Here is a 26,102-nt window from a genome sequence, read left to right as displayed (position 1 = left end):
CTCCGCTCTACGGGGGTGCTGCCAGTGTCTGATGGGAGCACGCAGCCCACGAAGCCGCGGAAGCCCAGGGTCTGTCTGCCTCCCCAGCTCCCCGCTGGGGTTTGGTGCTGCCCTCCCCACCCTCCCCGGCTGACCAGGTGACTGTCTTGCATGTAGTGGTCATCGTGGGCGGTGCCTTCACCTTCCCCGGGTGCCTCTGGCTCTCCACTCCCTCCTCTGGTGCTCCTAGACCCCGGCATCCAAAACCATGACTTGTCCCCCAAACTCTCCAGCTGAAGCCCCACCCAACGCCCCACACCCCTCTTGGGATTCCCAGCAGGCATTCTAGGCCCTTCCACCCACCCCCAACAGCCACCCGACTGCCACCCACATTCCCCAGCAGCACCCAGGCCTCTCACTTCCCCTGGACCTCAGCGTCCCTGTCCTTTCCAGGCTCTGTGGGCACTTCGACGGCAGGTCACGTGAGGCCAGAAGGAGCTCTGCTTGGAGCGAAGCTTCTCGAACACACACACTTCCGGGCTGAGACTCGTGGCTGGTTCATGCCTGTGTGCTGACCCTCCTGGTACTGAGGACAAGGTCAGGGCCCCAGGGAGCTAATGGGTTGGTGCCCAGGAGCAGACAGGAACGCCGATCCAGGCAGCAGGTGTGGGGGAGGCTAGTGTGCTGATGGGACACACAGGTCCCCGAGTGTAGAGAAACATGTAGGCTTTGGACAGAAATGAGGAAACAAAACAGAGAATGGTCCTCTGGGGTGAGGGGTGCTGTGGGGGTCCGCAGGGCAGGGGGTGCTGTGGGGGAGGTCTCTCAGGTGTGGGGGTGCTGTGGGGGCCCTGGGGGAGACACCAGATTCTTAGAAATCCCAAGACTGTTCAAGCAGGCACGTCCCTGGATGTCAGGAAGAGCAGTGGCAGGTGCTTCCTGGGGCCTCCAGACACATTCTGGTTTCCAGAGAGCGACTGTCTCCATGACAGCCTTGGTCCACACGGCCCCGGATGTGGTGCCAAATGTCTCATTATGAGCCGAGTTTGGAGTTTAGGTTTTTGTTTAACTAGTAAAGTGTGTGTTTGGAGGGGGGGGGGGGGACATCCATAAGTACGGAGCTGCATGTGTGCACGTGTGTGCGTATGTGTTTCCTCTGTGTGTGATCAAGCACAGACGCACTCCCTGGCCACCGGCAGGGCGGATGCTCTGCACACTGGTGGCCACACGCTGGCTGACACAGGTGGAACGAGTGTATCTCTCTGAAAATCTTGTTTGGATTCCAAAATGCACGTATTTTTATTCGGCCTGGGGGATCTCACGCTTCCACCACCAATGCCCCACACGAGCACAGCACCCAGGACACGACGTCACCCGCACAGTCACAGGTCACCAGGAAGCCCACCTGCTCCTCGGGGACAAAGGTACAGTAGCTTCTGTGCCGGGGGACCGCTGCCCGCACCCCCGGGGCAGCCTCACGTCCCAGAGGAATTGTGCTTTCCCAAAGGGGAGCTGCCCCAAAGCCTGGTCGTATCGTGTCCACCTGCTTACTGCCCACGTCCGTGTCCACTGAGGACACCAGGGGCACGCGAGTCCAGAAGTTGCCTCCTGCAGACCCCAGTCCAGCCTCACCCCTGTCCCCACCGCCTCCCACCATGTCCCGACACCTCTCCGTCCCGCATGGCTGCCCCCCTTCTGCCTGGCAGTGCTTAGCGGCTGCATGAGGAGGGACAGCTGTCCCCGCCCACCCCTTCTGACTTCGTAATGAATAAATTATAGGGAGGGCCGCCTGACCAGGAACCCTCACCACCCCATATGCCCCACACGCGCGTCGGAGCGGAGCCCTCCAACCCCACGGGGCCTCGGGTGGAAGCAAACAGAAGCGATATTTATGCACAGTTCCTATGGGCTATAGAAAACAGCTTCATAACTGAGCTGCCAGTGGCACATCCCACGTGTTCTCTGGACACGACATCCTTGCGGGCACTGGGCGGGGAGGGATGGGGGCGGGCAGGGGGCCTTCCGGCAGGGTCCATCAGCACCACCTCGGTGGGGCCCCCGCCCGGCGCCACGTGCACACCCTAGGACGGGTGATGGTGGTGGTAGTGGTGGTGGTGGTGGTGCTCGTGGTGGTGGTGGTGCTCGTGGCGCTGGACCGTGGGCACCGCACAGCCCTCCCCTGCCAGCGCGGCCGGCAGGTCCCGCACCAGCTCGTGCTCCAACACCACCGGCTGGCCCAGTGCAGCCTTGAGCGGCGAGTGGCCTTCCCTGCTCCTCTGCCGGTACCGCTTGTGGCCGTAGGGCTGCGGCGGGGGCGGCGGGGGGTGGTGGCCGTCCTGTGGGGCCTGGGGCACGGCGGCTGGCAGGTAGTAGCCCAAGGCTCTCCCGGGCTTGCCCCCGCTGGGCACCCCGGGCGGCCTCCCTGAGCCTTTGGGGGACTTGAGGAGTGGCTTCTCCGGCCCCTTCATTCGGGGCTGCACATCCAGGGCCCTGACGGTGGGTTCTGAGGCCAGCAGGGGGGGGTCGGCCAGCACCTGGGACCTGCGGTGCCATGCAGAGTGCGTATCCGACTCCTGGGAACGGGATCGGCTTTGGGGGTATGCAGCCTTGCCCAGGTGCTCCTGCTTGGCCTGCACCGGCGGGGACCCTGCGGACATGGGACCCCGGGTGGGTGAGACCTGCAAGAGGACCCTGTGGACATGGGGCCCTGGGTGAGTGAGACCCGGGGTGGGGGGAATCCTGAGGCCCAGGTGAGACCCGTGGCAGGCCCAAGGACATCTATCTCACCATGGAGCAGATGCGCCCCCCCCACACACCTAAACAGGGTGCCCACCCTGGACACAATGCTGTAGTGCGGTCTGTCACAAGGCCCCCAGGACACTCGGCGGGGGGGTTTGGGATGGCTCCGGTTCCTGAGGTGTCTGTACCCAGGGCCTCACAGCCTGGGTGCAGGCCAGTCCCCAGGACTTACCAGGTCCAAACTTAGATGTGTAGTTCTCTATCCCGGCCAGGTCCAGGTAGTGGTTTCTCCGCTCTGTGTTCTCATCCACACGGTATGGGCCACGCTCACAGCAGGTGTGGGGTTCGGCACTGGGCTTCCTGCACGCACCACGGGGATGAGGGCCCAAGTGCTCGCCCCCGCACAAGGCGACAGCAGGCACTCAGAGACGAAGGGGTGCCTGCCATGGGTGGGCTCGGGGTCCTGGGCAGTGGCCCTGACTGGCACTTACTGCCCCACAGGGGAGCAGGAATAAAGCCGTTGAGGACAGCAAGGTCCCCAGCCACCCCAGAGGCCCCAACAACACTTCAGCACCACTGTCGGGAACACCTGCAGAGCTCGGAGAGCTGCAGCATGAGAACCTGCAGCCAAGAGCAGTCAGCACCCTGCACCCTCCAGGTGACCATGGGAACCCCAGGGTGCTGGATCATGGCAGAGGGTGCATCTCCAGGCCAACCCACCACGGCCCTCAAACCTTGCCTGCCTCTCAGACACCGAGCGCCAGCTGCCAGGGGAGGCCCCAAGGCAGTGCCCTCACCCTGCTGGTGGGCAGGGCCTGGGTGCTGCGGCCATATCCCGCCCTCTGCACCTAGGTGCCTGGCTTGGTGGCTCTGTTCTGAGGGGCAGCCCTGAGGCCTACAGGCGACAAGGGGTGGGCCAGCTGCTCCCACAGAGGACAAGCCAGAGGATGTAGCCGGGCCCCAGCCCCTCACCTGGTGTGTGCAGATGGCCTCTTGTCGGTCCCCCTGGGGTCCTCGGTGAGCTCAGCCTCCATCCTGCAGCGAGGGGGCTCCCGGTCTGCAAGAGGCAGTAGGGAGTTCCCCTCATCCACAGCAGTTCACTCCCACACTCACTCACCTGATGGCTGCCCTCAGAAGGGATGGGGTGCCAACAGCTGAACAGGGAGGAACAGTGAGCATGGTGGGGACAGGGTGTGCGGGAGGGGCTGTCCCTGGGGGCGGGTGGGCTGCTGTCTAATGAGGGGTCTCCGGGGTGTCCGAGCAGGGCAGCACCTCACCCTGGCCTGTGTGGGGGCTGTCCTTTCTCCCGCCGTAAGACTCAGGGCTGACGGTCAGCTTCACGCGGAGGGTCTTGCTGCTGCCAGAGGAGTGGTTGATGGAGGCATCGACGGCCTCGTAGATGGTGTGCATCAGGCTGGACATGTCCTGAGCATGGCCGTGACATCAGCGACACAAGTGGACCAGACAGGGGCGCTCCGCTGCCTGCGGGCGGCCTCCCCCCCAGCCCTGCCGTCTCGGTGGCTTTGCTGTCCCAGGGGCAGCTCTGCTGTTCCTGGGATCACACCTTGTGGACAGTTTACATTTGACATCGATTCTGAGTTCAGAAGACTAAGCAACCAGATGAACTGTGTCACCCCACACACAGGGGCCAGCAGAGGGGAGCGCAGGGGCACCCCCAGAGCCCCCACCACCCAGCCCTGGGGACCGAAGCCCAGATGTTACTTGGGGGGGGTCCTCCAGGAAGCAGCACAGACAGCTGCTCCCCCCTAGCCCTCCCCGCCTGCCTGCTGGGAGAGCCCCAGCCTCTCCTCCCTCCAGAGCCCTTCCCTGTGGTCAGCCTGTCACAGCACCTCCCTGGTGGCCTTGCCACTGTGGTCAAAGCCATAGAGTGTGAACGTCCACTCCTGACGGTTGTCCTCCTCCACCGACACGTCACACTGGAGCGCCTGGGGGGCGGGCACAGAGGTGGGCATGTGGGACAGAGGGGGACACAAGGGACAGAGGGGCGCACGATGGAGGGGGGCACGTGGGACGGAGGGAGTCACATGGGCGGAGGGGGTCACGTGGATGGAGGGGGTCACGTGGACAGAAGGGGACATGTGGACGGGGTGGGGGAGGGGAAAGACCTACACTGAGGTCCAGCGGCTTCCTGCCCAGCCCCCGTGGGCCCTCGTGGCCTGCGGCTCTGTCTCCATCCCCCGAGGTGGAGAGCTGTCCTGTGCCTTCGCAGCCCTCGACCTTCTCAGGGGGCAGCGCCACTGCAGGGGGACAGGGCTGGGGAGGATCTTTTCTGGGCCCGGCAGGGATGTGGGCAGAGGGTGCAATGCAGGGGCCAGGGAGCCCCGGAGTCCTGGCCAGCCTCTGACCCCCCCATCGCATCCTCAGAGCTGGCGGCAGGAAGGGCCCCGTCAGAGGGGAGGGCAGCCCCACTGGGGTTAGCTGGGGCCAGGTGTGCAGTCCTGCCCCTGCCCCCCCCCCCCCCCGGACAGCAGCAGCTCTGGTGCCCAGGTGAGGAGGAGGTGCCCCCTGCAAGGCAGGGAAGGATGACCCCGCCCGAGGGGCCTCTGGGAGGGTGACTGCATCGTCCTGCTGCCCCCGACCCACATGGTCCAGCTTCCCCGGACTCCAGGACCCAGGGGCGTGTCTGTGCGCTGAGTGTCCGCGAGACAGCCCTTTGTCCCCAGACTCTGGGGATGGAGAGACAACACGCATTGGTGTTGCTGGGCTCATTTATCCTCCGGGATAGGAGCTCAGGCCTGTTCCAGCTCAATGGCTGCGTATAAGCCCTCATACTGGTGAGAGTGGGGAAGGGGCTCAGGGCCTGGGGCCCCAGCTACAAGGGTCACTCTGGTCACACCCTCCTGGTCAGCCTCCGTGTACCCGCACCACTCACACCCCAAATGACGCAGTTCTGATGACCGCCCATCGCACTCCACAGTGGGATCTGTTCTGCAACAGGTGCAGAGGTGTGCTGGGGACTCGGGTCAGGACGTCAGACCCAGACCCAACCTGTGCACTCGCCAAGTGGCTTTTTTACAAAGCCAGACCGTCCCACCTGTGTACATGGGCTCATGGGTGCTCCAAAGACATAAAAGGTCAGGGGCCCCTCAGACTCCATCCTCTGCTTCTCAGATCCCCAGGTCCAAACCCCAATCTCCTAATTCATGTAAGGAGCCCCAGGAGAAATGTATGCCCGAGTGTATTTGAAGACCAAATTGCCTTTACGGCTGGGACGTGTACCTCACCTGCACCTGCCAACAGCCTCTAGAATGGGGCTGGGCTGGGCAGGACAGGCCACGGCACGCCGTCCCTGTTATCAGGGGCCCAGTGGCCGTGAGGGCAGCTTTCGGGTGTGGGCTCTGGATACAGCTACTTGGTGAGGTTCGGTGGGGTGGGCTTACCCTCTAAGGGACACTGGTCCTCCCAGAAAGGTCCCTCCTTCAGGTCCCCGCTGGGCGGCTCCTGTGGGAGGACAGGGTAGTGAGACAAGGAGGCTCAGTGAAGCAGACCAAGCATGAGCCCCAGGCGCCAGGACTGGACTCCAGCCTCCCAGACTGTCACCAACCTGTCCACGCCCCACTGAGCCTCAGATTTTAGACAGCACCCCCTCGCAAGGTGTTGTCCGGCTCCATCAGCCCCACGTCCATGGCAGCTGCTGCCAAAGGAGCCCTGTGTGCCCTGGACGAGTGGCCTGGCCTTTGCCTGAGGCCCCCAGCCTCTGGCGGGGAACCTGGGCCCAGGACAGTGCCGGCTGCACTTGGGGCCCCCGCAGGAAGCACAGGCTGCAGGGGGGAAGCACAGGGTGGGGGGCTGCCACACCGAAGCCCCTTGGCCACCTTAGTCTGTCCCAGGACCAGTCACGGCAAAGTGGGAACAGATCCCAGCACGTCAGAAGGGCGCTTTAGCTGCAGGATGGAAGTTCGCTCGGTGTCAGATGATTCACAGAAGTAAACAACACGGAGAAAGAAGCGGGAATGATGTCATCGGGGAAGCCTCCCTGAACCAAAGGGTGCCTGGAAGGCGTGGAAATGGCCACCCTGGGGACCAGAGCACTCCGCACGGCGGCTGGCAGGCAGCTGGCGTCCCGTGCTGCCGGGCGTCTCTGGCTCTGAGCCTGGTGCAGGGCGGGAAGCATGGGCCAGGCTGTGCATGGACACAGCCCCTCTGCTATGTGACTAGAGTCCTCCTGGCCCCAACAGAACCGTTTCCCCCAACAGGAGTCCCCTGGGCTGCAGACCCCAGTCTGGAGCCCGGGTTGGCAAGGAGCCCAGGGGCTCATCCCCCAAGGGCACCTGACACCCTAGCTGCTCAGGCCCAACAGGCAGCAGGCAGGGAGGAATGGGGATCCCACTGCCACAGCACAGTCAGGATCCTGGCAAGGGATGGTGGAAGGTTCCAGACAGATCCACTGCCACCCCAGGCTACGGGCAGTGGGAGGGGACTGGGACTCGCTCCCTTCCACTAGTGGGCCTGAGGCCAGCGCCACAGTGGGCACCATGTGGGCCAGACTTACCCCCGCCCTCCAGCTCTCCTCTGCTCCCTAGACAGTCGGAATAAGAAGCCTTCTCACGGGGAGGTCAAGTGTACAAGCTGTCCAGGGCACCTCGGCAGGCATGGGTAGCTGAGGGGCCAATGGCAGGAAGACAAGGCCACAAACAGCCACAGAGCAGCCTCGTTCCCTGCCCCTCACGGCTCACCCAAAGCATCCGGAGCCCATGGTGGCATGGCTGCACTGGCCCAGGACCATAGGGGATCAGAGGTGACCACAGGGGATCACAGAGGACCACAGGGGATCACAGTAGACCACGGGGGACCACAGGATCACAGAAGACCACAAGGGATCACAGGGAACCATGCGGGACCACAGGGGACCAGTGGGGCCATGGAGGACCATAGGGGACCATAGGGGACCACAGGGGGTCATAGGCAATCACAGGAGACCATAGGGGATCACAGGAGACCACTGTGGACCACAGGGGATCACAGGGGACCACGGGAGAGCACAGGGGATCACAGGAGACCACAGAATCACAGGAGACCACAGGGGATCACAGGGGACCCCGGGGGACCACAGGGGATTGCAAGAGACCATGGGAGACCACGGGGGACCAAAGGGGGCCATGGGAGATCACAGGGGACCACAGGGGCCACAGAGGATCACAGGAGACCATGGGGGATCACAGGGGATCACAGGGGCTACAGAAGATCACGGGGCATCATAGGGGCCTGCCAGAGTGCTGGGCACACAGAAAACAAACGAGGTGCCGTGTGGTGGTTCTGCCTCCACCACCCCTGCCGCGTGCTCTCAGGTCCCTCAGCGGGGTGGTGCCTGGAGTCTCAGGCCATGGCCCATGTGGGGTGGCCTCCTCTGGGAAGGACTGGACACCGCAGGGTTATGTCAGTAGAACACAGGGACAGAAATCATGTTGCAGAGGGTGGTCAGCTGAGGCCCAGGCTGGGGGGCCTGGGGCCAGGTGCGGGGGAGCCCCCATCACTTTCTCCAGGGGCCCCAGCTGTGTGGACAGAGAAGCAGCCTGGTGAAAGGTCCCCAGGCTCTGACTACCCTGTTCCATGCATCCCGCAGGGTCCCCTGCCAGGCTAATGGTCAGTGCTCAGAGCCAGCAGGATTCTAGATGCTTCTGCCACAACTGAGCACTCTGCATGTCCACCACAATCGCAGAAGTATAAAGAAGAGCAGGACCTAATGCCCTCAGACCTAAGGATGAGGCCCACGTGTGCACGGCAACTCTGCACAAAGAAGCTAAAGTCACGGGCAGAGTGGCCAGAGCCCCAGGGTCTGCCTTGTGACCATGCTGTGCCCAGGGTACTATGGGGCACGAGACCCGGGGCTGGAGCATGTCCCCGCCACCGGCGACTCCTGGTCACACAGGAACGCCCTTTCAGCTGTGCTACTCTGGCTAAATGGGGCCGAGCTGTAATTGGGACGCATCAAACCTACCACCAGGCCTGGCCTGCTGCCCCCCTGCCCGCGGGGATGCCCCCTCCCCAGGGGAGCCCCTGCCTCCTGCAGATAAGGGGTGGCTCTGTCCCCGCTGCCACTGCGTGGGCCTTCTGGTGGCTCAGCACACCTGGCCACCCACTCACAGCCAGGAACAGGGGCAGGGTCCACTCTGATGCTTTACTTGCTCAGCTCCTGCTTTACGAGTCACGGTTCCGTGGCCGTGGCCTCAGCTGCCAGTCCCCAGGGTGCCATCCCCATCCCTGGTCCCTGTCCCTCTCACCTCTCAGAAGAGGCCACCATCCACATCTCCTGCTGAGACTCTGCCCTAAGCCTCCATACAGACCTGAAGTCCTGGTCCCCCCCAGCAGGTGGCCCCCACCTAGACTGGTCCTGGTGAGCCTGCCAGATGCTGCCTCAGCTGCCCGTGGGTGCAGAGGTGTTGGGAGTTTGGAAGGAAAATCTCTGCTCCTGGCCTCCCCTGAAAGTTTCAGCCAGGAGGTCCAGCCACAGGCTCCCAGGGACGTCATGCCATGGCCCCGCCCCTGGGAGACCCCCACGCCACTGGACCCGTGGCAGTGCTGGGCCATTGGCTGCAGTGTGAGGGGACCGGCTCCTGGTTAAGGCCACAGTGTGGGGGGTGGGAGGGTTACTGGAAGGAGAACCGTTTCGTGATGCAAACAGCCTCTCCAGAAGGAGCCTGCTCTTCAAATTTCAATGTTCCTACACTCCCGGAGAAGTCGGTGCATCTGTGATTTAGCAAACACTCCTGGTTTTAAGGGTTGTCTGTTTTCCTTGGAAATCCATCTCCCGACTCTTGGAGAGGCCCCAGGAAAGTGAGGCCAGGCCAGGTCGCTGCATCTCTCGCGCCTTCCTTCTCAACGTGTTAAAGCGCTGGCTTCCGAACCTGCTCTCACCTGCTCTCCACAGAGTGCACCCAGATGGGTCTGCTGCAAACACAAGGCCACATGAGCAAGAGAGACACAGCTCCTGCCTCAAAGCCAGGTTCATGGGATTGGGGACAGATGGGCTGGAGGTGGTGGCTGTGTGTCTGCTTTGAAACTCCAAGAGGACTCTGCAGTTTTGCTCAAGAAATCTGTGTTCTACGGGGCCAGTGTTCACTCCCGCCCAGAAAGTGGCCCTGTGTGAGTCCAGAGGAGCAAGAGCAAGGATCCGAGGACATCCTGTTGTCCCCATGGAGGGCTGGGCTGCTGGCACGGGTGACCCTCCCTCTACCTCACAGGAGCCACCCTTGCTCGCTGCTGTGAACTGCCCCTTCATTTGCATTAAAACATGCAGAGTGGTCCCCTCCTGACCTAGAGCCTCCTGGAAATACTGGCCTGTTCCTTGCATGCAAGGCCCTCAAGGGGAGGTGGGCTGGAGGTGGGGTAGGGAGTCCAGCAGAGGGGAGAGAGGAGGGGGCAGGAGGGGAGGAGGACAGGTGGGGGGGGGGGAGGAGGATGAGGAGGGAGCTCGGGGTGGGGAAGCAGGGGAACCACCCAGGCAGGTGTGTTGCTGGTATTTTCCAGAACTGCTCTTGAAGTGACAGCCACTGGGGCTCCCCAGACCCTTAGGGGAGGGTGGCCTGAGATGGACCTTTAACACAGATGTCACCCGGAGGAGCTGTTGGCCCCATGTCCCCATGCAGTGGGAAGATGGTGCCCCCGGTTCACAGAGCGCCTCTCCATGGCCTGGCCTGGCCCAGTTTCTGACCCGACAGGTGGAGCAGGTGGCTCTGTAGGGACGGGCCTTCAGGGTGGCTGAGGGCTGGGAGCCCTCACAACCACCTACCCTCCTGCTTCTGCAGGCAGCACCCCCCAAGCAGTCTGGGAACTCCCAGAGGCAAAGGGCTGTGGTGCCAGGAGCCCCCAGGACAGCTCAGCGGTCGCAGCCCCAGGTACTGGGTGGCCAGGTGGTGGCTGGGCAGTGAGGGTGTGTGGGCCTCAGAGAGGAGGCTGAGGGCTGCAGGGAAGAGGTCCAGAGTGGGGGGTCCCCCAGGGCACCAGGAGGCTTCCGCAGCAGGTGGCCGAGGCCACTGTGGGGCAGTCTGGGGAGTATTTGGGCTGTTGCTTGGGTTGTCGGGTGCCAGACAGGGTGAGAGCTGGTGAGTTTGGGGTCAGCATGCAGGACTGGGCCATGTGAGGAGAGGCAGAGGGCAGGGCCAGGGTCCCCAGAGGAGTGAGGATAGGTGTCAGGGTCAAGGGTCAGGAGTGTAGGGCCCCAGAGTGGACCAGGACTGAGGCTGCAGGTAGGGAGGGGATGGGAGCCCAGCCATGGGGCCACGGCCTCTAAGCCTCCAATGAAAAGAAGCCCCTCCTGCCTGCCAGGAATCGAGGTGCTTTCGAATGCCATCAGATGGGAGGTTTGGGGAGCAGCTGCCCCCAGGCTTCTAAGGCCACAGAGTTGGGCTCCTCGCAGGGCCTGTTGTGACAAGAAACACCTGAAAGGGAGGCAGAGGCCTGCTTTCTGCCCGGTCACCCTGGGGGGACGGAGCCTGACTCTGAGGCGACCGGCCAGCACGTCTGGAATCTGGAGCAGCAGCGGCGGCTTTGAAGTGCGCTGCGCTGCTTCCACGGCTAAACAGTTTCAGATGTGACAAGCAGTTCCGCGGGCTTGACGACGCCAACGCGAGTGCTGAGCCCGGAGGCCCCGCCGAGGCCGCTGGACTCCGGAGGTGGCGGCGGGGATCGGCCCCTGAGGCCACGGCTTCCCGGGGAGGCGGCCGGCCGGCTTCCCGCACCAGCGCACATGGTTTCCGGTTCTTTCTTCCAAAATTACAAGTCCTCAAGATCCGAAAGGGGCCTTTCCAGATTTTGTCTGTCAGTACTTCTTGGTTAGGACTGTTTAATCAGACTTTGTAATCACCAAATTTGGGATTTATGTCTAGAAACGCAGTAATTTGGATCAAAGGGTCTCCTGAAATAAATAAGTCTGTGCTCACGTGCCAGCGCTCTGCTGGAACCTACTTCCCGAATGAGGCCAGGCACCAAAAACGATTCTGGCTCTCCCTTTGTCTCATCCCCAACACAGTTTGCCATAATTTTGCTTGTTTTATTAAGATATGGGATATAGGGATCCCTGGGTGGCGCAGCGGTTTGGCGCCTGCCTTTGGCCCAGGGCGCGATCCTGGAGACCCGGGATCGAATCCCACGTCGGGCTCCTGGTGCATGGAGCCTGCTTCTCCCTCTGCCTGTGTCTCTGCCTCTCTCTCTCTCTCTGTGTGACTATCATAAATAAAATAAAATAAATTTAAAAAAAAAGATATGGGATATATTACATAACCCACCTACCCTGGTCTGTGGGGATTAACAGCACCCCTCTCCCCCAAATGCCCAGACCCCGGAGAGAGTCCCTAAAGACCCCAACGAGGGCTGGAGGATGGCTGTCCAGCCCGTAGCAGGAACGGCTGGAAACCTGCACCCGGGGGATGCTGTGGGAGACTCAGCCCAGCGGCCGCCCAACTGCACGGTGATGAGTGAGTGCATCACCAGGGGTGGACTCAGGCCGCCCGAGGTGGGATACTCCACCTAAGACGTCATCACAGCTATCAGTTAGAAGCCGACTGCAGACACCTGGGGGCCAGAACTCTCCCCCAAGCCTGGGGACAGGTACTTGTGGTGCATGTGAGCCACGCCGAAAGACACAAAACCTATAAGGACGCCAGCCCCAAACTGCATGCTTGTTGCTGGGCATCCACGCCCCTCCAGGTCCAGACCTCATTCAGAAGAACATCTGGCTGCTGGGGTGGGAGCCGGGGCGGGGGGGTGTTTCAGCACAGATGACACATGCATGTGAGTATACACACGTGTGTGACTGTATCTCATCCACATACACATAGGCACACAGGTAGGCACATGCACACACTATGCACACAGCACAATACATACATGCATATACAGGTACACACTGCACACAGTTGCACACATGCACATGCAGGTGTACATAGTACACATGTACACACATGCATATGCAGGCACACACACACAGATACACATATTCTACCTCAAATAATTGAGATGGGACCATAAATATGCCAAAAACGTCTTCAGTGACTTCCGTTCTCAGCACACTGGAATTCTGTTTTCTGTTTAGCACTAACTGTCAGAGAAGCAGCTAATCTGCAGACTTGGTTTTCTTCTCCCAGACATGCATGCTGCTGTTTGGCTCTTCAGAGTTAATGACTCATAATTCCACAGAAGAAGGAAAATCACGGGTAACTGGCCTTGCAAATCCTGCTGCTGTCCTCTGAGCTTCCTGGCCACAGAGGCCACAGAGCCCACACGGGAACCCTGCCTGCCCGCCCTGTCCTGTGCAGATGAGGTTGAAAGCACCAGGTGTCAAGGGCAGACCGAATCCAGCTCCCCTCCCTCCGACTCTCCCGTGGGAACCCCCGGACTCGCTTTTCCTTTCATTTGTATTAAACCCTTATGTTTCCACTCAGAGGAAGCCTAATTCCAAAGTTGGAAAAGAACCCGTGCATTTTAAGTTCATTTTGGGGGGTTTTGTTTATTTTAATTTAGGAGACTCCATATGTTACCACGCAGTGCAAGCGCTGAGCAGAGAAACACAGGCTGGAAATGCTGAAGCACTGGGATCAGGTCACAGCACCGGGACCCCGGGGACCGAGCTACTCTGGCAAACCTGACAGGCACCATTTCTGCCTTTGAAAGCACCTTCCTGGCATCAGGTGGACACGCGGTGGATGCCCCCTACCTGGCTCTGTGGTTGTTGCTGGAGCTCCTGAGCTCAACGGGGCACGGGCGCTCTCCTGCCCCTCTCACATCTGGAGGAAACGCGCATAGGTCTTCCTTAGGCAAGGATCTCAACTTAGAAAAGAAATTGTAGGTGCCCAAATGAGCCCCGAGTGGAGGACACACACGCCTGCAGCCTATCCTGGCTGTCAGAGGATGACAGGCACAGTGGCTCCCAGGGTGAAGACACACGGATCTCGCAGGAAGCCTGGCCACACTGCCCTCTGACCTGGGGCTGACCCCGCCTGGCTTCCCGGGTGCGCCCCTGGCACTGCAGGCGCTCACCCGGGGGGCCTGCTGCCTCCCCAACCCAAGAGTGACCTGTGTGGTAGGGTAGGCGGGCCTGCTGGTTGGAGCACAAGCTCTGCACGGTCCGCCTGCCCGTCGGGTCTGGGCTGTATGGCTCCAGGCAAATCCCCTAACCCTGCTGTGCCTTGGTTTCCTTCCCAGGGAAGGGGAAAGGAGGCTGAGGAGTTGTCCTGATTATGCTGGCAGCCGCCAATAGGTCCCTGTCCCGTGAATGCATGTCAGGAGGGCAAGCTTCAGCTCCCTCCGGTCCTGCTCTCCTGCCACGAGATTTAAACATATTTTTTTTCTGGGCGCCTGAGAGGCTCACTCGGAGAGGTGTCTGCCTTCGGCTCAGGTCGTGATCCCAGGGTCCTGGGGTCGAGTCCCATGTCGGGCTCCCTGCTCAGTGGGGAGCCTGCTTCTCCTTCTCCTCCCTGCTTGTGCATTCTCTTTCTCTCTCTCAAATAAAAAAGAAATCTTTTTTTCTCTGGCTGCCTTAAAACCTTTCTCCTTATCACTGACTTTCAGCAATTTGACTGTCGTACATACAACCTGACACAGTTTTCTCTATTTGCTTGGAATGCATGGAGTGTCCTGGGCCTGTGGTTTAGAGTTTTTATCAAATTTTTTATTTGGGGCCATGTTTCCTCAAGTACCTGCTTGCTCTCCTCCTGGCTGGGGGTCCTGCAGTCGGGGAGCCCTGTGCATATGGCACCGTCAGGCCCCTCTGCCCTCTGTGCTCCATCCTGGGCCACGTGCACTGCCCCGGCTCCCAGGTGCCTCATCTCTTCTCCTGCTGCATCCACCTGCCGGCAGCCCCATCACCGCTGCTCACTCTGATGCTGTGCTTCCATGTCTAGAACTTGCATTTTCTACAATCTTCCTGTCCTCTTGGGCACGCAGGCATGTCTATAACCTGTTTTAGCACCTCTGTGTGCTATGCCCATCCTGTCGTGGCTCAGTCTGCTTGTATGGGTGGATTTTCTTCAGGGTACGGGTCATGCTCTCTCCGCTGTGCATGTGCCTGGACAGTTTCGCTTGTGCTGGACACTTCCACTGTCTGGTTTGGGCCGTTTCGTTACAGACAGCGTTGCGTTTTGTTACGCGTGCATTGTTTTGGATAGAGGTTCCTTTTAAGCTTCGTTAGGGTGGGGCTGGGTCAGCCCTAGGGGGGACTAAGCCCCCACACTGTCTGGACCCCAGGAGTTGGGGTGTCCATGCATTTCAGCGGCCCTTCCCAACTTCTCACCCACATGCAGATCAGCCCCCACTGGGGACCTGCGGGGACCCCTGCACAGACGCCCGCTCTCCAGTGGCCTGGGAACTTAAAGGCACTTCAGCCTCTCAGGGATCCCTGCCCACACTGCCTGCTGTCTGAGCATCGCTGTGTCACACATGCTGTGCAAGGTGGAAGGCAGACCCGGTCCCTGCATCTTGGCCAGATTAATCTCCTCCTGCATCGGTTTTTCAGGCATGGGTGGTCCTCAGCGCCGATGCCAGTGGAGTCTAGGCCTGGGTGACATCGGTTCTCGTCCACAGGCTCAGGCACTCTGCCCTACGAGGGACATTTTTACACGAGGGTCTGGAAAGAGCCGAGACACCAAAACGTCGACTGATCAAGATTCTGTCCATGTTCCCTCGAGTAGAATCCACCGTGGGCTGTGATCCAGCGTCCCCACGACTTTAACGTGGCATGAGCTGGATTTCTCCCAGGACGGGACCCCCAAGGAAGGCCTTCTCCCCTGCACTGTGAAAGGCAACGCATGACCCTGGCTGGGGAGAGGGCGGCCTGTGCCTCCCAACCACGTTCATGCTCAGTGAAGCATTTCCTCATCCCAGGAGGCACGCTGTGCATCATTCCGACGGTGTGCCTCCCTATTTCCACATTCACACGCCGAGAACATGTCGTCCGCCTCCAAGAGATAAACAACAGAAACACCAGCGCTAATGATCTGATTTGCCTCTTACATCGGAAGAGCCCAGTGTCCAGCAAACTCAGAGATGAGCAGGGGTTTGCAGCCCCTGCAACACACTCTGCACTGATTTGGTAGATGATTCCTTGAAGTACATGAAAACCACCTTCTCCGACTCCAGTTGCAGAGGAAGCAGACACAGGGGCTTGCTACCCTCCAGACAGAGCCTCCTGGAGCTGTGCTGACCACCTGGCAGCCACGGCCACACGTGCCTTTTTACATTTGAAGTTATGAAAATGGAACCACATTATAAATCCATTTATCTGCTGCATCAGCCACATTTCAAGCACCAACATGGTCAGCAGCGACCCTGTGGGCAGTGCGGATAGAGACCATGCCCAGCCTACTGGGCGGTATCCGGCCCCATATTCCCATCCACAGATGGGGAACCTGAGGCCTCAGCCCTGTGGGGGCCACAGGGACAGCCAGCTGGACTGTAGCCCATAGGACAGCACCCTGCAATGGCCTCGGCGAGCTCCTCTGGCCCAGCCCCTGGCCACACTGAGTGAGCCCCAGGTGCTTCCACATCGGAGGCCTGATGTCTGACCTGCTGTGTGGCTACGAGTGAACAGCCACTGCTGTTGTGGCACATGGACCTCGGTGTGCTCAGCAGGTGGCTGTCCCGGCCCTGGCACCCTCCCAGGACACCCGGGAGGCAGGTGCCTGGCCACACGCTCCTCCTGCTGCTGTGGGCATCCTGGGCCCCTTCCGTTTGGGGTTTTCAAGTCTTGCTGTGGTACGGGCTCTAAAACCTGAGCCAGGCAGAGGCCAGAAGGGACCGCAGGTGCTCACAGGAGGGCTGGTACATGGGCGGCCAAGGGGGGATGGGTGTCCACTGGGCAGCCCCATGCTCCTTCCGCCTGTCAGCAGAGCCATGGGGGTGGCCCCGGGGGCAGAGGCTCAAACCCGTCCGCCGCCGAGGGAAGAGGCTTTCGCAGGCAAACAAGCAAAGCAGATGGCCAGAGAGCCCGCTGTGCCCTGTAGAGCTACCAAGGTGTGCAGGACGTTAACGAGGGACACGCTGCCTCCTCTGGGCAGGCCCTGGTCCCCACGGGGCAGCGCGCAGAACCATGCTCCCACTTCTCTGTCGGTTCGCAGACAGACGGACCTGTGACTGCTGGCGGCCTTCTGGAATGCCGCCCTCCTTCGGAGGCCCTCTCACGGTTCCACAAAAGGACAAGGGAGATGCAGGCTGAGGATGGGTACCGACTGGCTGGTCAGGGCCCCGCCTCACAGAGACAGCTTTCAGCCGCCTCCCTACAAGGAGCGAGGAAGGGGGCAGTTACCCTCTGACCTCGAGACTCTGCACAGGAAGCCTGCAGAGCAGCTTTTATCCAGAGCTCGTGTGGGGCTGGCTGCCAGTGTTCACCCCATTTCCAAAGAATTTATCAAAACAAGTGTAGCTGTATTAAGATGCTTCTGGAAAGCCTACTCCATATCTGAAAAGCCAGGCTCCAGGATTCCTGGGTAAATGAAGGCCAAGCCTGAAGCATCCCCAGAGCAGACAGGGTCACTCTGTACCCTGTGGGCAAGGCTCTGCAGTGAAGAAGGGGCCCAGAAGGTTCTGTAGTCCAGCCTGCCCATGGGGGCTTGTGGCCAAGTGCAGAGAAGGAGCAGGTCTGAGCAGGCCCAGCATGGGTGGAGGAGGATCCAGTCCATCCAGGAGGGGCCCCCGGGTCTGGAGGGTGCAAAGTGGGCAGGGATGCGGAAGGTACCCGGGGAGGAACACAGGGCCTGTGGGACCTCAGAAACCCAGCTCCAGCTGGGCCGAGGGGCACAGCTTGGGGGTACTGGGGAGATGGATTACATGGGCAGGTGGGAGAGCAGGGCTTTGGAACAGGTGGGGAGACTGTCCAGAGGCCCTGACAGCTCAGACATTCATGGGCAGGGTGGGCCGGAAGTGACACATGAAACCCACAGAGCAGGACACCAGGAAGGGGGAAGTCAGGGGGTGGGGGTCGATGGGGGGAGCAGGGCAGCTCCAGGTGCAGGGATGCTCACCTGGCCACGGGCAGCAAAGGGGCAGAGGCTCCGTGAGAAGCCGGCACTGGTGGAGACGTGCATGGCCTGGCCAAGGACAAGAGGTTCTCGACCTCGGATGGTCTGAGCAGCTGCCAGAAATGCCGAGCCATGCAGGGTTGTCCTGGGTAGATGGAGGCGTGGACATAGGGTGGGGAAGACAGCTCAGGAGTTTAATCCTGGCATCACCCTGGTGGACAAGACCAGTGGGCAGCTGTACAAACACTCCTGGGTCATGTGAGGCACACTGATGCCCTAAGGAGTGGACAGGCACTGGGGACAGGGTGCTGGTCAGACAGGCCAGGTGCCCAGGATGGAACCGTGGGCACGATCCTGCTCCCGGACACTGAGCATGAAATCCTGACCTTACCTGCAGGAGGCAAAGAATGTGCCAGAATGTGCCATGTGTTAGCCTATGGGCAGCACTCCGGGTCAGCAGAGAGGTCAGTGCCACCTGAAAGCTTCCCATGACACACCTGGGCTGGCCTACCATAGGCACTGAGGCTGTCTGCACAGCAGGTGGGGGCAGGTGGGTGAGGTGGGGAGGGGAGAAGGGGGGAGTGGAGAAGAGGGGAGAAGGGGGGTGGGGAAAGGAGGGGGTGGGGAGAAAAGGGGGTGGGAGCAGGTTGGGGTGGGGATGGGGGGGCAGGGAGTGGGTGGAGGCAGCAGGTGGGGGTGGGGAGCAGGGGAGGCAAGGAACAGGCAGCCTGCAGGGAGGAGCTTCAGTGGGAGGAACAGTGTGGAGGTGCCAGGAGGAGGGCCTGTCCCCCCTTCCCCACCCGGGCCCTGGCCCACAGGGAAGGATAGACTTGTCCTTGGAGGGTCAGGAGGAGAGAGGGAGAAGGTAGAGGGAGCCACATGGGGCCTCTCCTGTCCCTGAGCCTCTGCAAGAGGACAAGTCCCAGAGGGACAGGACTTGGGACCTGAGACCCCTGGTTACAGGAAGGCCGAGGCCTAGGGAGGGCCGGCCACCGCAGTGGGCACAGCCTCACCTTCCCCAGGCTGAGGGCCGGGCAGAGCAGCCTCCTGGCCATGCTCTGAATGCCCATCATCCAGATGCCGCATGGCCGTGCTAACATGATCTCCAGGTTCAGTTTCTGGGTTAAACCACACCCTGCTTGTTCCTGCCTCAGATTCTAGAGCTCAAAACTAGTTACGCTTTCCTTGGAAGACGCTGCTGAACCAAAGGAAAACAAATTCTTCCTGTTCCGGCTGCGGCCAGGCTGCCTGCCGCCTGAGCCTGAGCGATTCCAGCAAGCACAGAAGCGGGGAGCCTGGGAGAAAGGGTGTGTTATCAGCCCCTGGTGAGGGTCCTGATAACAGCCAGCACTCTATTGAACAGCTCGCTGTCACACACAGGGGCGCATCTGGAGCGGAGGGCAAAGGAGGAAGGCTCTCTCCTCGAGTGAAAATTCAATGACGCGGACGTACAGGGTGACCCCACACACCAGGCATCGTGCAGGGGCACCTGGGGTCAAGTTGCACAAATGAGGCAGAACTGAGTCCACGAGAGCCCATGGTGTGTATCTGGGGAGCACCAGCCCAGCACCTGGGAGGGAAATGAGCGGAGAGGGCCCGCAGGTTCCAGGCCAGGGTCTTAAAGGCCTCCAGAGAGGTGAAGTGTGAATGGACACCTGAAGGAGGGGAGACAGTGAGCTGAGCTGTGGGGATGGGCTTCCAGGCAGAGGGTGGCACATGCCAAGGCCCTGGGGCAGGACCAGGAAGGAGGCAGGAGCAGAGTGGGGGCCACTGAGCAGGTTCAAAGGTGGCCAGGTGAGAGGTGTCAGTCTCCCAGACCGTCACTGAGGAGGTGCTGGCATCACCTCTGTGTCCCAAAGGCCCCCTCACCTCTGGTGGGGGAGGAGCGTGGGGGAGGACTGGCAGGAGGGAAGGGCATGGGGAGTGGGTCGCAGTGGACAGGGGTGGAAATGGCCGATTCTGGCCCACTGCAAAGAGCTCGAGTTGATGGGTCCCCCAGGCACAGGATGGGTGGGACAGGTAGGGGACGAGGGCCCAATGCTGACATGGGGGCGGGCAGGTGTCCTGCAGGGAGGGGGGTCTGGGTGGAAGACCGGAACCCCTGGGGGTGCTGGTGCGCACAGGCAACCCCTCAGAATCTGTGGGCCCAGGGGTTTCTGGGGTCCACAGTGCACTCCTGATGCTCCTCTAGTCGAGCAACGTAAGTCAGTGCCCGTAAAGCAGCCTGAGCATGTTCCAGCTGTCACAGGTGGGGGCGACTGAGTCGCAGTCCTGCTTCTAACAGACTCCCTGGGCGGAGCCCCTGCCAGCCGCCCTCCCTCCCAGCTGGCAGCGGGAGAACATGCAAGCTGACCAGGGGGCCTTGGGGAGCACAGCCCTGGTGCTCCACTCAGCCGAGAGCTCCTCTGGACACCAGAGGCCCGTGTGCTTGCCGAGCTTCGCGGCGCCCACCCTCCAGAGCAGAGCGAGCCTATAGCTGCATTCTGGGATCAGCTGCTCCCGCTGTCACCCAGGGTGGCGGTTCTCAGATGCTCCGAATGGGGGCCTCCGCGGATGCATGGTGCCACCGCATGCTCGACAGAGAGCCCAGCCCACGACGGCTAATCCCTGTGAGGCCACACGACGTCCAAAGGGCACATCCTGCCTCTGCATATCCATGGATGACATGTGGGGCCAGACGGTGCCCCCCAGCCCATGCCCCCCAGAAACTCCGAATGAGACCTTATTTGGAAATGGAGTCTGTGCCCAGTGATTGGTTAGGACACTGTGGTGCTGGGTTTGGGCTGATCCCAGCCAGTGGCCTGTGTCCTTGTCAGGAGGAGGGGACACACAGACACGGGAAGAGGCCGCATGCAGACCCAGGCTGACATCGGGCAGGGGCGCCTGCTGCCCTGCTGGGGAGACCAGGGAGCACCATCCTCTGGAGCTGTCAGGGGAGCACAGCCCTGTGGACACCTTGATTGTGGATGTCGGGGCTCTAGAACAGGGCAGAAGGAATGTCTGTGTGGCGTGTGGCACCTGGTTACAGCAGCCCCAGGTGACCAGCACAGGTGGCCCAGGTGGCTCTTTTATAGGATTATCTCAGAATATTTGGTTCTAAGGCATTCCCAGCATGTGCTTGCACCGATCAGCTATTGATCAGCTATTGATCAGCTCGAGGAAGATGAAATATCAAGTGTCCTGGGGCCTGGTGCATATGTAAGAGGGATGGTCCAGCTTCCTCCAGGAAACATGACCCAAACCCTTATGGTGGTGTCAGGCCAGATCTGGGGACGCAGGGACCCAGCCACAGTGCTGGCTGGCTCCTCTTGGGCTCAGCACGTGCACACACACACACACATACATACATACAGGCGTCCCCGCAGACCAAGACAATCAGGGTCACAGGTCACACCTTTCACATCCCTAGGGAACAGTTCCAACAGGAACTGGCTGTCCCCCCTGCGATCACGACCCTGCTGCCCCGAGGCTGTCCGCCCTGTGACTACAACCCTGGCACCTCAAGGCTGTCCCTGCTGTGACCACGACCCTGCTGACCACTGGCTGTCCCCCCTGTGACCAAAATCCTGCTGACCACTAGCTATGCCCCCCGTGACCACGACACTGCTGCTCTGAGGCTGTTCCCACCTGTGACCACGACCCTGCTGATCACTGGCTGTCCCCGCTGTGACCATGACCCTGCTGCCCCGAGGTTGTTCCCAACTGTGATCATGACCCTGCTGATCACTGGCTGTCCCCGCTGTGACCATGACCCTGCTGCCCCGAGGTTGTTCCCATCTGTGACCACGACCCTGCTGACCACTGGCTATCCCCCCTGTGACCATGACCCTGCTGCCCTCATTCCTTGTGGTTTTCATGCATGACCTCATCTGCTCCCCATCCCTAGAACCTCGTGCTGAACCCGCCAGCACCCACATCCCCTGGCACAGCCCTGGCCAAAAGGGGGCAAGCGATTAGATTCTGCCAAGATCAAACAGCAGCATTTCCCAGAGTCCATGAGGCAGACTCTTGGATTGTATTCTAGACCTAGAAGCAGCCAGTCCACCTGTCTAGAAAACACTAATACCTACGAGTGTGTCAGACGAGAACCAACCAGGCACCGGGAGCAGCATCACTGGCAAAACCAACCTCAGTTCCTTTGTTTTGGGGGAAGAGGAGAATAGGCGACAGCACGTGGACACACACTTAAGTTCCATAAGGTCATCAGCCATAGTTCTTGGGCAACACAGGGGACACAGTGTGCATGGAAACACAGAGTGGACTTCAGAAAAGGAGCATGGCCCCCCACCCCACCGGGTGTGCTGCACGTCCCAGGCTGGCCTCCCCTGGGCACCACCTGGGGGGACAGGGGCCGTGACACACTTCTGGGCACCACACAGAGAGAAGGCTGCAGAACTCTGGGATAGAAGCAGGAGGGACATAGGACCAGACCGCCCAGTGTCCCTGACCGAGCAATTTCCAGAGGCAGAACCAGGAGCAGGGGTGTGTGGTGGAGGTGGGTAGAACCACCCCAGGGTAGCTCAGTGACATGGTGGCAGCAGGGGCCCTGTGCACCCCTGCCAGCAGGAGGCGAACCTGGCCAGAGGTTTGCACCCCACAGCCGAATGAAGGAGTAAAAGCCATGCTGCTGTCCTAAAGCCAAAGTGTGTATAACGCAAGGACATCCTGTTCTGAGAGTTTGCTCTTTCTGTACGTTGGTGTTAAAAGCACCCTGATGGCACAGGCTGGGCGGCTAAGAAACGCATTTAGTTCTCGCAGTTTGGAGGCTAGAAGCCCAAGGTCCAGGCGAGAGCAGATCCCGTGTCTGATGAGGCCCCTTTCTGATTTTCAGATGGCAGAGGGGACAGGGACCTACCTCTCTGGGGCCTCTCGTAGGGGCCTTGACCCTGCCATCGGCGCTCCATCCTGGTGCCCTGAGCACCTCCCGGAGCCCCTGCTTCCTGACACTGTCACCTAAGGGGCTAGGTTTCAATAGACGGGTTTTGGAGCAATATGAACATGCAGGCCACAGGAGAGGACAACATAGTAAGAAAACAACCCAAGCCACACCCCTCAGCACTCTTAGACATGCTCTAAGAGTGTGGCATCTGTCCACCTGAAAGACCCTCCGGGCCCCAGCTCCAGGCTCTCACAGGCCTGCTGGTGGGGGGGACCCCTGAAGAGTCACTGCCACGTTCTGAACAAATGAGCGCACTTACCCAGACACCTCTAAGGACTGAGAGGACAGTGCCAGGCCCCCTGCCAGGCACCCAGAAGGACCTCAGGCCTGAGTGCGATGTGAGTGCACACGCAGGTGACTGATCACAAAGAGACCGAGCCTTACGGGCCCCTCCCTCCCTCCCTCAGGCAAAGGGAACAGGCTGAGAAGATGCAGAGCCGGCCCCCCGCTGCTCTCTGAGCCTTCCTGCCCTGGTCCCCGGGCACAGGGAGCACATGTCCATCCAGTGTTACAACAATGTACCCAGAAAATGCCTTAAAAAGTATTTCCTGCCTTTCTGATGTGCACAAAAACATCACCCCCAGAGAGCTGGAGCTGCCACTCTCGCATGTGCTCATCTCGGGGCCTATCTGAGCCCCTCCTCAGAACGCTGCACAAGCGTTTGCAAACAAACTTAGATTTCTCTTTACCAACCGTCCAGGAAAATGTCCTTCCTAAGAGGGGGCTGACATCCCCATGTGCTGGTGTGCTCTGCCTGTGGGGGACTTTGGCCCGTGGAGGTCTCAGCCATCTGGTGTGGCCACCAACAGGGATCCAGCCAACACTGTGCAAGCACCACCTTGTCCTGCTTGGCCAATATGTGCCGATCTAGTTTACCCCAGGTCCCCCTGGGACCCCAGGCTGGGGCAGTTCTCTCCTTCTAGACTTTCAAACCCACTCTCAGGGTCAACCTGGTCCTGCGGTCTGGGACCCTCAGCCATTCCATCTGGAGCCCCCCTGCAGCCCAGCGGTCACCCAGCTCGCGGATGGGAGGCGTGGTGGCCTCAAACCCCAGCCACCTTCACAGCGCAAGCCAGTAATCCTAACACACGGCCAAGCTGCCCCCCACCTCCAATGGGAAACTGAGGCTTGGTGCCACAAGACCCAGCTCCAGACTCAGAGGCTGGGGAGGGGCAGGCTCTGGGTCCAGCTGGCATCACTCTGGCCAGCTGCCTCTCTCTTGGCCGGGGTCGCCCCCTACCCCGACCCCCACCCGCCCCGCCGCAGCCTCTGCCCCCACAAGCCTACCTGCTTGCCGCCGGTGCTTCGCTCAGCCTCCTCCGTGCCTTTGCAGCCGCTCGCGAACGCGGACACCACGGAGCTGTCCCCTGCCGCCCCGCGGGCGGACGCGCGGGAAACGGTACCGCGGGGAAGGAGACGCGCGTCAGCCCCGGCGCGGAGCCTGTGCCGTGCCCCGCCCGGCGCGCCCCCCCAGCTCCGCGTGCCCCAGCGCGGGGCTCAGGGCGCAGGGCTCAGGCCGGGCGGGGGGCACCCCGCGCCGTCGTCCCCACCAGCCGCGGGCTCCAGGGCGGGCGCGCCCGGCTCTGCGCTCAGGGTCCCGGCCGCCGCCCCGCGCGCTCACCTTCGGGGCTCTCTCTCCGCGGGGGGCCTGCGGGGGCCGCGGCCGGCGCGCGCGCTGGGGATGGGGGCGCCGGGGAGGGGCCGCGCCCGCCCGCCGCCCGCCGCGCCCGGGTCTCACCCAGCCTGGACTGCGCCTTCCCCATGGCCGCGCTCCGGGCGCCGCGCTCAGGGGCGGGGCGGGGCGAGGCACCGGGACCGGGACCGGGACGGGAGACGGGAGACGGGGACCGGGACCGGGACCGGGAGGCGGGGGAGCAGGAGGCGGGGACGGGAGACGGGGACCGGGACCGGGTCCGGGAGGCGGGGTCCGGGAGGCAGGCGACCGGGAGACGGGGACGGGGACGGGGACGGGGACGGAGCCAGCTCGGCCACGGTGGCCTCGGCGGCCCGGCTCCCTCTGAGCGCGCGCGCCCGCGCCCCGGGCTTTAAGCGCGGCCCCCGCAGCGCCCCCCGCGGCCGCCGCCCGCAGCGCAGGGCGCCCGTGGACCCGGCCCCGCCCCCACCGGCCTGTCCGCCTGCCTTCGCCCGGGAGCCCTGGGGGGTGGGGAGCTGCCAAACGGGAAGGTGGCGACGGCGCACGCCAGCGCGAGGCCCTGGGAGGGGCGGCCAGGAGGGTGGGCAGCGGCGGGTGGGGGCCCGATGGGGGCAGCTCCCGACCCCCTCACCGGGCATCTCTGGGCGGGACTTCCCACTCTAGAGGAGCCCAGAGCACCGGCGGGCTTCAGAACAGCCTGCCATCTGCCCTGCCCTGGGGGGGGGGTGGTTGGGAGCAAGCTTGGGAAGGGGTGCCCGGGGGACCCAGTCCTCTCCTGGCTCCTGTGAACCCAGGGCTTCTTCCCCAAAGGTCCAGCCCCAGACTCTGCCTGGCACATTATTCAAAGACAAGAAAGGATGGAGGTTGTGTCACAGGCTTGACACACTTCACTCCCTCTCCTTTGGCCTTGGCTGGAGCATGGCTTTTGCTGGACTTCTGGGCAATAGTGGGGGTGTCAGCTGGCCCTGGGGCACCCCAGCCTGGTCACCTGCACACAGCCTCCTCCACGCAAGGGACGTGGCCACCTGCACACCTTTTGACCACTCTGCCTCCTCCCCAAAATCGTCCACCTGCTCTGCTGACCCCTCCCTCGGTGCCCACTCTCAGCACCCCGTCTGTGCCTTTCCCTGCAGCCCTCGCCCTGGGAGGATCCCTCCCCTCCCCCTCTGCTCCACTTGCCTCAGTAAAACCATCCTTCCTCACCCCTGCCCTGCACCCCAGCTTGCTACTTCCACACGACTCCTTCCCTCACTTGGCCTCAACCTTCCCTGCCCACCGTGCTCCTCTATCTCCCACCACAGTTTCTGCGGAGCCCGTGCTTGTCCCCCCATAGTTCCCACATTTCTGATCTCTGCAGATGTCCTCACCATGGCCCAGTGCCAGCTCCGAGCCTTGGAGGTAGGCCACTGTGCCCAAGGTCACTCACCTGCCCAGGCCTGGCCCACCTCCTCCAGGGGGCCGGGTCTCCCCAGCTCACCCCTACAGGCCCCACTGCTGCCTGGGCTGTCCCTACCCCTCTGCCTTGAGAGCTTGACATCCAGCCAAGCCCCAGGGGATGCTTTAGTGTGTCCTTGTGCAGCTTTCAGCCCTCAGGGGCAGGTGCTGGCCCTGGACATGCACAGCTGGCCAACAACAGGCTGCAGATTGAACCAGAGTCCTGCTCCTGACCCTGGAACACCCCTGCACCAAGCTCAGCCAGGACCCAGGCTGCACACAGGGCATGAACACCTGCCACGGGAACCGTGCCATGGGCCGCTTGGATGCCAGCCGTCCCCAGTGTCTGTGCTCAGGGATCCCCATGGAAGGCCTGGCCGTGCGGGCC

The 26,102-nt window shown here is 61.7% G+C and overlaps 1 protein-coding gene across 4 annotated transcripts; it reads right to left on the bottom strand.

Moving 5' to 3' along the window:
* Nucleotides 1–1,253: 1,253 nt before the first annotated feature.
* NKD2 (NKD inhibitor of WNT signaling pathway 2) lies at nt 1,254–24,640 on the bottom strand. Of its 4 annotated transcripts, none has more exons than XM_072752660.1 (9): nt 24,365–24,640; nt 23,914–23,993; nt 6,120–6,180; nt 4,849–5,105; nt 4,569–4,664; nt 3,996–4,143; nt 3,691–3,775; nt 2,951–3,078; nt 1,254–2,626 (listed from the first exon to the last, which is right to left on the bottom strand). In XM_072752660.1, exons 1-9 carry the CDS (start codon nt 24,387–24,389, stop codon nt 2,061–2,063), a joined length of 1,446 nt encoding a protein of 481 aa, XP_072608761.1. In that variant the 5' UTR covers nt 24,390–24,640; the 3' UTR covers nt 1,254–2,060. The 4 variants fall into 4 exon arrangements, with proteins under 4 accessions (XP_072608761.1, XP_072608760.1, XP_072608759.1 ...); XM_072752659.1 differs by having other exon boundaries at nt 4,849–4,976; nt 24,365–24,639; XM_072752658.1 differs by having other exon boundaries at nt 4,849–4,976; nt 24,248–24,535.
* Nucleotides 24,641–26,102: the final 1,462 nt, after the last annotated feature.

The sequence above is a fragment of the Vulpes vulpes genome, chromosome 3 (genome assembly GCF_048418805.1).
Source record: "Vulpes vulpes isolate BD-2025 chromosome 3, VulVul3, whole genome shotgun sequence".
NCBI lineage: Eukaryota > Metazoa > Chordata > Mammalia > Carnivora > Canidae > Vulpes > Vulpes vulpes.
Note: the sequence above shows the minus strand (reverse complement) of the source record. Positions and strands in the feature narration are given on the sequence as shown.